This window comes from Rattus rattus, chromosome 9 (assembly GCF_011064425.1).
Source record: "Rattus rattus isolate New Zealand chromosome 9, Rrattus_CSIRO_v1, whole genome shotgun sequence".
In the NCBI taxonomy this organism is placed as follows: domain Eukaryota; kingdom Metazoa; phylum Chordata; class Mammalia; order Rodentia; family Muridae; genus Rattus; species Rattus rattus.
This window is the reverse complement of record NC_046162.1, coordinates 71,822,606-71,836,360: the sequence shown is the minus strand read 5'-3', so window position 1 is coordinate 71,836,360 and position 13,755 is coordinate 71,822,606. Positions and strand designations below refer to the sequence as shown.

General features: G+C 47.8%; 1 protein-coding gene across 2 annotated transcripts in view; it reads right to left on the bottom strand.

Moving 5' to 3' along the window:
* The window catches only part of Pitpnc1 (phosphatidylinositol transfer protein cytoplasmic 1), a 263,465-nt gene that overhangs the window by 78,289 nt on the left and 171,421 nt on the right, over positions 1-13,755 (bottom strand). For both annotated transcript variants that reach the window (XM_032913822.1, XM_032913823.1), the window contains exon 5: positions 9,858-9,929. In XM_032913822.1, the coding sequence (XP_032769713.1) occupies positions 9,858-9,929 (72 nt within the window). The remainder of the gene's footprint in view (positions 1-9,857; positions 9,930-13,755) is intronic.

The window sequence follows — 13,755 nt, the reverse complement described above, 5'->3', positions numbered from 1 at the left end:
TTCTACTTTCTTTGTGTCACGAAGAGAAAAGATGAAAATCTCCCATTTTTGTTCTTTGATCAAAATTTGTCCTATTTTTGGACTTTTTTTTTTCCATGTTGATGTTATAATCAATTTAGGACAAGCACTGCCTATCCCTTGAGTATGCTCTGCTACATGCTGGGTGTCTAGACTACAAAAGCTGGGAGTGGGGGCGTGCATTCCTGTAACCCCAGCACCTGGAAAGCTGGGGAAGGAGGATTGCTACAAGTTCGAGGCCATACAAAGTGAGACCCAGTTTCAAAAACCCAATAGTTCGGGACTGTCGTGTTGTAGCATGCCCCTTCCGGTGCCTTCCTCTGTTTATTTCACCCTGATTGAAAGCCGATAAACACCAGGGAAAGGCTCACCCCTCAGTGAGGGTGTACCCTCTCGGTGGGTCACGATGGAAGGCACACCATGTCTTTTTATATATTATGTCACGTGTATATGTTCCCACATTGTGTGATGTGAACTCTGCTCCTGGTGGGACTGGTTACATGACGGTGGAATCAAGGTGTGATCCTTTAAATGAAACCGAAATGGCTGGAGGGTCCGCTCTGCTGCACTCTGTTTCAGCACCAGCTGTTGGCTCCACACTGCTGCAGTAATGGCAACATTGTAACATGGTCATCCAGACCATGTCCCCCTCCTACCTGGCAGTTTCCCAACTGTGCCTCACCTTTGTCTCTTAGAGTGTGTCGTTTTGGGCCAGTCTGATTACTTGTCTTTGGAAAACTGGTAGCAGCCAGCAGAGGCGGGACTTTTCACATTTTATCACAACATGGTCAGAACAGGTCAAAGGAAAAGCGAACACTACTAGAAGCTGCATGTATCAGTAACCGTGAATAGTAATTCTGGTTGGCACTGTGACTGCACTTCAGGATCCGAGGGCTGACCCTCAATCTGGTCACGCCTTTGTGTGGCTCCTGTTTGCTTGCTTGTTTGCTTGTCTGAAACAGGACTTCATTCTGTAGTCTGGGTTGGTCCAGAACTATGCAGCCACTATATATATGGCTTTAAATTCAAGGCAAGCTTGTTGCTTCAGCCTTCTTCTACCTGCTGGGTGACAGGTCTGAATGAACAGTTTCCATTTGTTGTCGTTATTTTAAATATCCATCTCGGATGGGGCTGGAGAGTTGGCTCAGGAGTTCAGAGCCCTGGGTGCTCTTGTAGAGGACCTGGGTTCAGTGTCCAGCACCCACATGTTGGTTTACATTCCAGGGAAACTGTTTGCTCTCTTCTGGTCTCCATGGGTACTGCATGCATATGGTACACATACATGCTAGCCACACACATTCATACACATAAAAAAATAAATAGAAAAATATCTTTTAAAAAAATCTAGTTTTTTTTTTCTTTTTTCTTTTTTTCGGAGCTGGGGACCGAACCCAGGGCCTTGCGCTTGCTAGGCAAGCGCTCTACCACTGAGCTAAATCCCCAACCCCCAAAAATCTAGTTTTAAGATCACAAACTACTATAAATAGGAAAGACCACATCTTGGAATCAAATAAGTGTTTCTATTGTCCTCGAAAATGATACTTTTGAATAGAGATCAACTTTCCACTTCACAGACCCACGTGGATTAAAAAAGATCCTCCCAAACTGAAAATGAGGGTGTTTCATGTGGCCTTATGTATTTGTTTTGATATATACTGACTTATTAGAGAAAATTTCAGATTTTGTAGGTATCTGGCTATAAAAATATCTAAGGTTAAGGGGCTGGAGAGATGGCTCAGTGGTTAAGAGCACTGACTGCTCTTCCAGAGGTCCTGAGTTCAATTCCCAGCAATCACATGGTGGCTCACAACCATCTGTAATGGGATCTGATGCTCCCCTTCTGCTGTGTCTGAGGACAGCTGCTGTGTTCAGCATACATAGCTACAGCATACATGAGATAAATAAACAATTCTTTAAAAAAAAATCTAAGGTTAAAACCAGAACTCTAAAGGTTGAAGACATCAGAGATCATGTCTAAAAATAAAATAAGCGCCTTTCCATCATCTCCTGCAATCCTTAGTTAGAATCCACTGAAGGATTAGAGCATCTTCGGGGACTAGGAATCTGGGTACTGTGGATCGCACTGGTAGCCCTGCTTCACAAATTAATTTCAGCACACTTTACAACGTGTTAATAAATTACTGTGTGTTGCCCTCTGGATGTTGCAAATAACAATAATGAAATAAAATTTGCAATCACCAGTGTGAGATTCAATCCCGGATAAACGCAACTCTCCTGAAACAAATTCTCTGTCTTCCAGCTGCTTACTTCCATAGTCACTAATTGGCCCGAGGATGAGAGGATTTCTGACCTCATCTCCAAGACAGTACTAGCTGAGGCCAGTCAAAGCATCAAACCGTTTATGTCATTCACCTAGAGGTGTCCTTCCCATCCCCCCACCACCAATGAAGTTTGATTTCTCCAGTAAGATTTGTAGTTAACTAAATGAGATGATGTAATTTCCTAAGACTGAGAATGGCCTCAATGATTGCAAAGGAATCTTAAGGGGTTGGAGAGGTGGGTCAGTGGTTAGAGCTATGGCCGCTCTTCCTGAGGACCTAGGTTTTGTGTCTAGCATCCACACAGTAGCTAAAAACTAGCCATAACTCCAGTCTCAGGGGATCCAGCCCCTCTTCCGGCTTCTGCAGGTACTGCGAACATATAGTGCACAGACATACCTGTAGTCAAAACACTGATTGATACATGCTACATGCAAAGATAAATAAATAAAAACTAAAAAGAAAAAAATCAAAAAGGAAATGAGTCTTAAGCCATGCCTGGTGGTGTGGACCTGTAATCCCAGCTAATGAAGGGGATGAGGTAGGAGGATCAGCAGATCAAGGCCAGCCTGGGCAACTTAGTGAGACCAGGTCTCAATATATTATGGAAAAGCTGGGTGCAGTCACATGTCTGCAACCCCAGTTCTGGGGAGGTGGGGAGAGGAGGAGCCCTGAGGCTCCTCAGGCCAGCCACTCAAGATGACTGGTGGCCCCTAGGTTCAGTGAGACACCTTGCCTCAAACAATAATGTGGAGAGCAGCTGAAGAGGGCACACGCCACCCAGACAGACAGACAGACAGACACAGGCACACAAGAGGAGGGGGCGCTGGGGTAGCATGCTTGTTTATCATGCACAGAACTCTGGGTTCTAACCCTGGAACCACAAACAAAAAGAAAAGGAGATGACTATGGAGTGTACAGCAAGGGGAATCTGAGGTCTCCCTCAGGAACCTACAGTAATAAGGATGATTTTAGCCACACCCATCTGAATCACGGTCTACAAGTCTATGGACTGTGGCTTCACATATCTGACTGCCGACCTGCTGGTTCCTCTTGAAGGTCTCAGGGGAGCCTCAGACATCCTTCCACTCTCCCCTCAGGATCTGTCTCTCCAATGTTGCCCCAGCAAACAGAGACACCATCGATGACCAAGGTCAAAGGTTAAGGCAAGAGACCCCAAGTTCATCCATATTCCACTCTTTTTCGAACACCATATCAAGCCCGACAGAAAGTAAGTGTTTTGAAGAACGTACCCATCTCTCCTGGTTTCATACCTGGCCACCTTTCCAGACTCGGCCACCATCTTGGCTTGGATTATAGCGAAGCAAAACCAACAGTGAACGACAAACAAAAATTCCCAAACTCTTGACCAACAGTGCTTGCTGGACAGTCTGGGCCAAATCAAAGTTTCTTCAGGAAAACACCATTAACCCAAGTATGGCCATGATGGTGCTGACGGTGCACAACATAAACGTCAATGACTTGACAGTGCATGGCACCTCTGCTTTACGTGGTGCTTTTCTGTAAACTCATTTCTAGGAAGTCCTCTACTTGCCACAATATTGCTTTCATAATCCTTGATCAAGAAACCCAGACTCTGATTGGCCAAAGGAGCTGCCTATGGTCAGAGACGGGACGTGAGTGGTGGACTGATCTGCCTGTCTCATAAGGAACAGCTCTGCCTTTTTTCACTACCATCATAGACTAAAAAGTCTACATTGTAAATACTTCTTCCTGGAACCGGAAAAGAATGACAGACCCTTTCCTTCTTACCAGAGACTTCCCTCCAGGAGGACGCATGTCCTTGGTGACACGCATGGCTGATAAAATAGAAACAGGCTGATGTCTACAAAGAAGACACTCCCCGATGTTTGAGTGTGAAAATTTATCTCTATCTGTGTGTGCACACATGCGTATGGGCTAATGTTGGGATCATCTTGGAACACTCTTCTGCCTTAGTCCTTACAGCAGGGTCCCTTAGTGAAACCCAGAGTTCTCTGATGTGGCTGGTTTTACTAGATGCGGGTAGCCTAGTTAGCCAGCTTGCTCGCCCTGAGGATTCATCTCCATTTCAGAAGGTTATACCCACCCATATTTAGGTGTGCTTCTGGGGATGCAAACGGTCTGAGTCAGGGTTTCTACTCCTACATAAACATCATGACCAAGAAGCAAGTTGCAGAGGAAAGGGTTTATTGAGCTTACACTTCCACATTGCTGTTCATCACCAAAGGAAGTAAGGACAGGTACTCACACAGGGCAGGAACTTAGAGGCAGAGGCCATGGAAGGGTGCTGCTTACTGGATTGCTTCCCCTGGCTTGCTCAGACTGCTTTCTTATAGAATCTAGGACCACCAGCCCAGGGATGGCACCGCCCACAAAGGGCTGGGCCCTCCGCCACTAACTGAGAAAATGCTGGATCTCATGAAGGTATTTCCTCAAGGGAGGCTCTTTTCTCTGTGATAACTCCAGCCTGTGTCAAGTTGACACACAAGACCAACCAGTACACAAACCTTGGTCCTAGGCTTACAGGTCTCCACCATTGCCCCAGACCACAAAGACCCTTTGGACACTCTTCCACGTTCCTGAGTATGCAGAACGGAAGCCATTTAGACAGCCTGGGCTTTGAATATTTATACACTTAATCGTTGGTGCTGAGATTTTTTTTCTTCTTGCCTCTTACTTGCACTTAGGGTGTGTGTTAAAAATCCAAACACCTAGGTGCCACCTATGACCAAAGAAATCACGGTCCCTAGGGCAGGGACAGCAGCATAGGATCGCTGAGTTTTCTGAGGGATTTCAACATGAAGCCACGATTAAAACCACTGCTTTTGACTGTCACGCTGGGTGACGGCGGCAGGTCCTATGTATGGCCCACCTAGAGAACAGATGAGGCTCAGCCATGATAAGCCCATTTGGAGAGGTCAGCTTTCCAGAGTGTTCTATAATTCTGTGTGTTGGCTAGTGTTTGAACTGTCTGTACCTGCCATCAAATGAACGGACGTACCAAAGGGCTTGGGACTAAGTAGTTAAAACTTCTCAGGAGAGGGCAGGAGAGATACCCAGCAAGGAAAGACCACTTGCCACTGAGCCTAATGTCTAATCCCTGGGACCCACACGATAGAGAGAGAGGCAATTCCTACAAGCTGCCCTCTGATTCCACACGGCACATGCATGCTTATGCGCTCGCTCTCTCTCTCTTTCTCTCTCTCTCTCACACACACACACACACACGCACACACACACAGAGTAAAATACACACACACACACACAGAGTAAATAAATGTAAAAGCAATAAAAAAAAAAACAAGTTTTCAGGTGATCTAGGTTCAATAACACACACCTGTGATCCCAGGAGCTGAGAAGCTGATGGGAGAGTGAGCCAGCCTGGGTGTGTATGAAGTCCAAGGCTAGCCTGGATCAAACAAACAAACAAACAAACAAACAAACAAGCTAGCTAGCTAAGCTAGGTGAGCTCTGCAGCCAGGGCTGAGAACCGCTACTTTGCCTGGTGCTTGCTTGGCAGAGGAAGCAGCGGCCACACTGCCCCACCCCCGCCCCGTTAACCTGTTGGCACGCTGGCACACTGGCACGCTGCAGCAAGAACGCTCTCCCCTTCAGCCGGACCAGGCAGTGCTAGGCACTGACTGCAAGCCAGATTTACGATCTTGGACAAAGAGAACCTTGCCTTGGCATGGCCCCATCTCCCGAGCGCTAATTAAGGCCTAAATAATTCCTGTCGGTTTGTGCGAGACCAGTCGTGTCCGGACTGACAGAACCACAGGTTTACACAAACATTTCCTAGCTTCTTCTTTACTGAGAAGATACTGCTGTCTGGTCATCCTGACAATGTGTTTTTACAGGATTTCGGATCACCTTTATGACTGAGATGATAATGTATGATAAGATAGTAACGTGCACTCCGTTCAGCCGCTAATCAGCGTGACCATCACCAGTCTTTCATTGTAATTATTGCTTCTTATCAACGTCCATTTCATTAAAATTTTGGCAGGTACGGGTGGAAACGGTACACGCAGACTCTCAAGTGTAGTAGCTGAACGGGAAGGCTGGAGACGTAGAAAGGGCACAGGTGAACTGAGTTCATTAAATAATGAATGAAATACCCACAACGCACCGATTTCTACACTCCCTCCTTTCCCCATGCTCCACGGGCAGAACAAGGATGTGACTGATCAAGACCTGGGCTTACTCAGGGCTTTGGATTTGAACCCACCGTTGGACAGATGTACCTTGCTGTCATTTATTCTTAGATAAATATGCACTTAGGACTTGGGAGCATGAGTGAAGTCCTAACCCTCCCTTCTCTTCCTCCTGAGATCAGCATTAAACTTCTGCTGACTATGTAACTTAGAGAAGGGCGCACAGGCAAAGCGGCATAACGAAGGGATGCCAGGGCTCTCTGCTCTAGTGGCCGCAGGAGAAACACATGCAGAACTGAGAACAGAGTCAGGCAGAGGCCAGGGTGGGAAGTCAATTCTACCCTACCCAGGGGCTTGTCAATCTGTCAGGATCAAGATACTCTCTCTGCCATCTATCTATACAAGGAGAGCCGATCTGAATTAACTCATATGGAATGAAGTTCAGAGAAAAAGAGAATGAGAAAAAAACAATTATTTTTGTTTTCTCAAGACACAGCTTCTCTGTGAAGCCCTGGCTGTTCCCGGATCTGCTCTGTTAGATCAGGCTGGCTTCGAACTCACCCACCTGCCTTTGCCTCCCGGGTGCTGGGATTAAATGCATGCACCGTCACTGGCTGGCTAGAAAGACTGTTTAAGAAATCATTTTCATTAGTATTATTCCTGCATGTATGTCTGTGCACCGTGACATGGCTGGTACCCTGGAAGAATAGAAGATGGAGGGTATCAGATCCCCGAGCACTGGAGTGACAGCCAGTTGTGACATCATTGCATATAGGTGCTAGGAAATGCACTTGGGTTCTCTGCACGAGGAGCATCTCTCTTTTTCTGATTGCCCATAGCTATGTCCAAAGAGTCAAGCTCGTTTCGATCTCCAGCATCAGCCAGAAGAGCATCAAAGAGGAGAAGGCAGCACAGACATTGAAAAACCGAGTGTGAGAGGTGGGGAAAAGATAGGCTCAGTTAACTGCTTGTTTTATGAGTATGAGGACCTGAGTCTGGATTCCTAGCCCTCACAGGAAAAGCCAGACACTCTACCTTCCATGCACCTGAGAACTGGGAGCTGGAGAAGCAGAGGCAGGCCGATGCCTGAACCTGCCTAGCAGAATATGTGGACTCCGGCTTCAGTGAGGGATGGGTTCACAAAAAATGAGGTGGAAAATGACTGAGAATTACACACAGTGTTGACCTCCGGCCTCTAGACACACACACACACACACACACACACACACACACACACACACACACACACCCCCAAGTTGGGAAGGGTATGCCATGCCTGGTTAAAAATAACATACTGTATGATTTATTTTGGGAGGAGCTGGTTAAGAAATGAATCACTAGAAACCTGTATCGGGGGTCAGAGGGACAGGGATATTCATCTCTGAATCATGGGATCACTCTTGGCTCTCCCTTTCAATTTAGACCTTTTTCCATTGCACACTTTAAGTTTGAAAAAACTGCATATTAATTCTCCAATCAGGAAAGGTCATCATTTGCCAAGATTAGCACGTGTCCTCTGTGACGCAGACCTTGTGGTTTTGAGCAAGCTGGCTGGCAGGGTGCACCGAACTCAGGCCGCGGACGGGGGCGGGCCTCTCCATTCCCTTTGTGAAACCACCTTGAGTGGTGCTCACGATGGGCGGGGTGGTGAGAGGAGACTATCCCAGCTAGTGACACTATTCTGTCTGGAAAGTTCCAGAAATTCTGAAGCAGGCATATGGCTGAGACCACTGTTGGGGAGATAATGGAGTACTCTGACTTTTTTTTTTTTTTTTTTTCCTGGAAGGGTCAAGGTTTATGGGTCCTGGAACAACTACTCATGCCTGTGACTGAGAAACAGCATGTAAGGATGAGCGTAACTAGGTACCAATAAAACTTTATAAAAAAGTAGTTTGGGGGTTGGGGATTTAGCTCAGTGGTAGAGCTTGCCTAGCAACCGCAAGGCCCTAGGTTCAGTCCCCAGCTCCGAAAAAAAAAAAAAAAAAAAAAAAAAAAAAGTTTGGACTAGGGGAGATGGCTTAGTGGCTAAAGCACTTACTTCATCTGTGAGGACCAGAGTTCGAGTCTCTGGGACTCACATAAACACTTAGTAGAAGTAGCAGCCTGTCTGTAATGCCAGTTCTTAGAAGATACAAGATCCCCAGAACAAGGGGCTGGCCAGACTAGCCATATCAGGCAGCTCCGGTTCAATTGAGAAACGCTGCCTCAATGAATAAGGTGGGCAGTGATCAGGGAAGATGAATGACGTCAACCTCAGGCCTCCATAGTCACACACACACACACACACACACACACACACGCACGCACGCACGCACGCACACACACGCACCCTCATGCACTTGGGCACCATTCGTCAATATGCATACACACATCATTTAGGCCCACCATCGGATATGCCTATGAACAGGCAACCAAACCAAACCAGAACAAAGCAGTTCTCCATCCCGTGAAGAGCTAATATTCAAGAAGCGGAAGCAACCGGGTAGCAGCCAGGTCATCCCTGTTCACAGTATTATTCATAGAAAGCATCCCTCCGGCTGCCCCTGTAACCAGCCGCAACTCCTCATACACTGGGAGGAGTTCACGGGTCTGGCTATTAGAAATGATGATCTTGGTGCCCTAGATAAACAGTTGGCATCCAAAATCTGACAGTCTACGCTAGCTTCGAACTTGAGATCCCCACCCCACCCCACTCCCAGTATTAGGATTACGGGTACAATCATTCCTGGATGTTTAATACCCCACCAAGTGACTCATGGTGATCTATAAACAGAAGGTGTTTAATACCCCTTTGCTGAATAATGAATGAATGAATTCGTGAGTGAGTGAATGAGTGAATATGAATGGATGAAAAGTGAATGTCTTCTTCCTGTGAACTTTAATAAAACACAATTTTGAGTGTCACCTCTTGGGAACCACTGAAATTCCATCTAGGCAAAGTCCCTCTTAAATTCGATATCTCGGCGCTAAGGACAATGACCTGAACGAGGTGGCTTAGGAAGAGGCAGGACCCCAGATTACACAGAAGGTGCCCAGCAGCTCTGTCATCTGCTAGTCACTCTTGACAGACTGGCCAAGTAGACCATCACAAGGTGGCATGGTGTCTGCCCCACAAATACAGCCATGCCCTGTAACGAATTTGGTCCTGCTCAGGGCAGGAAGTTTTAAGGTGTTTCTGGGTCCCCTCTCCAATCATAGCAACCATTTCCATTGCAGAAAGGCCCGTCGGAAGGACACACACCTAAAGCCAGACTCTATCATATTGCATGCCTAGTCCCAGAGGGCCAGGGCCAGGGCTTCTCTGAGGTCCCAAGCACAGACCAGGGCTGGGAGTACCGTGACCTTTTCAGAGGCTGAGACTCTAGTGAGCCCCAGAGTGAGAGGTTACGAGAAGGCTACTCACACTGTCGTTACTTCCCTTGTTGTCTTCGTACTTGGTTTCTATGTGGATGGAGAATTTCGGCAGGAAGGAGCACTGTGGAGAAAAAGCAGACTTTGATCAGCACTGGAGTTTCCTTCTGTCTTTAGTGTCGTGTGGGGGCTGCTTGGCTGACCATTAGGTTGGAAGCACAGGACTACAGCAGACATAGGAAGTTGTACATTAATAACCACATTCTGTAGAAGAAGCCACCGCCACTAACGCCATTTCTTCCAATAGTCAGACCAGAGGCAGTAAGCAGTGTTGGAAGGGGTGTGTCCCAGAATATTCCCAAAGGGAGTACGCACTAGGAATCCTGACGGGGCAGCGTAGACACCTGTCACAGTGGCCAACTCCAGGACTAGGGAGCCCACCTGCTTACTAGGGACCTGACCTTAACCCACATGTTAAGGTGCATATGAAATTAGGGTGAGTGTGTGTGTGTGTGTCACAGTATAACCTTGAGAACAGAGACTATTGGTCAGATAGGTGTGTGTGCATGTGTGTGTGTGTGTTGTATGTGTGTGTATGTGTGTGTGTTGTGTGTGTATGTGTGTGTGTGTTGTGTGTGTATGTGTGTGTGTATGTGTATGTGTATGTGTATATGTGTATGTGTGTGTGTGTGTATGTGTGTGTTGTGTATGTGTACATACATATGTGTGTGCACGCATGTCAGCATAGAGATGCTGATGGTCTCTGATGGGTGTTTTCCTCAGTCACACTACACCATGGTGTGTGTGTGTGTGTGTGTGTGTGTGTGTGTGAGAGAGAGAGAGAGAGAGAGAGAGAGACAGAGACAGACAGAGAGAGACAAAGACAGAGACAGGCAGGCAGGCAGGCAGGCAGGCAGGCAGGCAGGCAGGCAGGCAGACAGACAGGGTCTCTCTATGTGGTCCTGGCTGTCCTGGACTCTTGTAGATCAGGCTAGCCACAAATTCAGAGGTCCAGCTGCCTCTGCCTCCAGTGCTGGTTTGAAGGCTGTGTGCTGCCTTTGTATCTGCCTGCCTTCAGCCCCCACCCCACAAGCTGGAATTACGATAGGTACCTCTGTTCTTGTGTTTTATGCGGGTGCTAGGGATCTAAGCAAAGATCACCAGGCTTGCACAGCAAGCGCTTTACCTAACAAGTAAGCTCCCCAGCCTCTAGAGTTTGTTTTTCAATGCATAACTTTAAAGGGCTGGCAGGATGACTCAACAGGAAACCTGCTTGCCACTCACGTCAGAGGACCTGGGTTCTATCACTGGAACTCACGTTAGAAAGCTGGATGTGATATCGCATATCTGTACTCCCAGCCTCTCGACTGGCAGACGGGAAGCAGAGGCAAGACTTTCCTGGAAGCTTAGGGGCCAGCGAGCCTGGGGTGCACAGCGTAGCAGAAAACAGCAAGAGAAACCCAGCCTCAAAATAAGGTTGAAGGAAAGATTGGCATTTTAAAGGTTGTCCTCCTAACCCCGCTCTCTGAACCCATTGTGTACTCGTGATTTTAGAAAGTATAAATGAAGGGATGTAACTAACAATGCAGTGTCGAGAGGCGGGGTCACAGCTCATGGTGGAGCACGTGCTTGACGTGTGTAAGATCCTGGGTTTGATCTTCCGAACTGAAACACGTATGGATAACAGAGCAACAAGTAAGCCATCGGTGAGCAGCAGTGACCAGCCTGAGGCTGCAGGGGGCCTGGCCAATGTGCCCGACAGAGGCTTTATTTGCAGGGCTTCCCTACTGTCTGTTTCTCACCAGGCCCCACGGTGTCTCTAGTAGACTGGGAAGGTCAAGCAGTCTGAGAAGAGGATGTTTATGGGTATGGGGTGTATCCGGCTTCCTCCCAGCACTGAGCTGAGCATTATCTGTCTTGGACACCAGAGATGGGATTGAAGGCTAATGCTTAAGATGACCCAGTGATTTCCCTGGGACCTGCAGGTATTAGATATAAGAGACATGGCTTGTTCTGGTCCCAAGAGGCTAGGTTCCCTGCCATGGGCACATTCTGAAGGTTTCCAAGTTCTTGAATGCTTGCAAATTCCCCAAGGGGCAAATGCTAATATTATCATCCCTCTTTTCAAGATGAGAAATGGAGCCATAGAGAGGTTAAGTAAATGGCCCACAATCACACAGCCAGTACCGTACAGAATCGGGTCTGAAAGCTAAGTAGAAGGGTCCTGAGAATACTCAGTGGTTCTCGAAGCTGGGTGTCCAGTTCAGTGATAGCAACAGCATTTTGTAAGGTCTCAGCATCTACCCTAGAGCATTTGATTCCAAAAGCCTGGAGGTGGAGTCCAGTGATGAAAATTGCACAAACCCACCAGGGGTATGCTAAGCACGATCTGGTGGGGAAACAGGCTTACTTCCCTGTTCATGGGCAAGCAATGGACAGCTGGGACAGCTAAAGTCTCAGCATTGACGAATAGGGTAGCTGGCATCGCTCGTGCTCCCTTCTGCTTTAACTGCCCTCCCGTCAGCCCAATTGACCCTGGGCATGACTGTGTAAGAAGCAAAGGACATCCCATGGCTAATTTCCCTGATAACTCATGCCTTGTGTGCCTGGCATCTACCTGCCTTCATCTGAGAGAAGCAATCCAAGCTGTGACCAAGGAAACACGGAGACGACCAATCCCAGTAATTGCCTCGATGGAGGCCGAGACGCTGTGGCGATTTATTAACACCTCCCCCGCTGTCTCCCATCCAACCTCTCACTCTGCCCTCACACCCATTTCCAGGGACTTCCAGGGAGGGAAGCTGGTCCTCACAAGTAAGATGCTGGCACCCTTGAAGGCCCCCGGCGGAACCTTGATTGACTCATGAACTCTGGAGACGTCCTTGCGAAGAAACCCTCTTAAAGATAACAAGCCTTTAGGGAAATCAATATTTGTATGTGCAAATCTGTGACTCATCCGGGGGGTCAATCCAATGAGGATCCAGAGAAGGCGGCAATGCGGGTTGCGAACCGGCTTGTGTCACCAAATGAAGAAAACTCCTCGGAGGTGTGTGCATCCAAGTGTCTGTGTAGCCGTGCCCCTGCGTGTCTTCTATCACTTCCCAACTTATTTGGAGACGAGGTCTCTCCCGTGTAACCTGAAACTTGCTGACAGACTAGGTTGTGTGGCTTAAGAGCCCCAGGGAACTCTCTGGTTGTTTCCCTAGCACGGACACCAGTCTTTGATCGAGTGCCTGGGACTCAAGTTCTGGTCCTCACAAGTATTTAACCAATCAGATTCTCTCTCCAGCCTGTGGTTTCCCCTACCCTCAAGTTGATCTTCTAAAGCACTTATCTAGGTCAAGCAAATAAATCCCAGCCTTTGGGTTTCAAACCCAAATACAAAATGCAAAACAGCTTGTATGCAGATGTGCAGGTGCTGCAGTCTGCAGTGGAGGAGGAGGTTATCCCGATCGGAATGGCAACTCTGCCTGCAAGAGGGCTGCAGGTGCATCGGCCCTCAGCAAGGCAGCAAGAGGAGGATGAGGGCCTAAGGAGCCCCATCTAGGGTGTGTGTGTGTGTGTGTGTGTGTGTGTACTTGTGTGCACACAGGGGCCAGAGGAGGGTTTTTTTCTACTTCTCTCTACTTTCTCTGGACCTGGAGCTTAGACTTCCCAGTACTGCTCACCTAGCTTGCCCCCCAGGTGCTAGGATGCAAACGCACGCTCCCCTCTCCAACCCCCGTGCTTGCAGAACAAGTTTTCATCTTTGAGCCTTCATTTCTCCAGGCTGCACTGTGCTAGTCTTACAAACACCGAGCTTTTTGACGGCTTTTTGCTCATCTATAACCAACCCCCTCTCTCTGTCTTCGCCATCGAATGTCAGAGGCTCCCCTTTGGCTTCTCTCTCCTCACCTGGTGCAGTCTGGGATGGAGAAGAGAAACCCAAAGCATTTCTGACCCAGCATCGC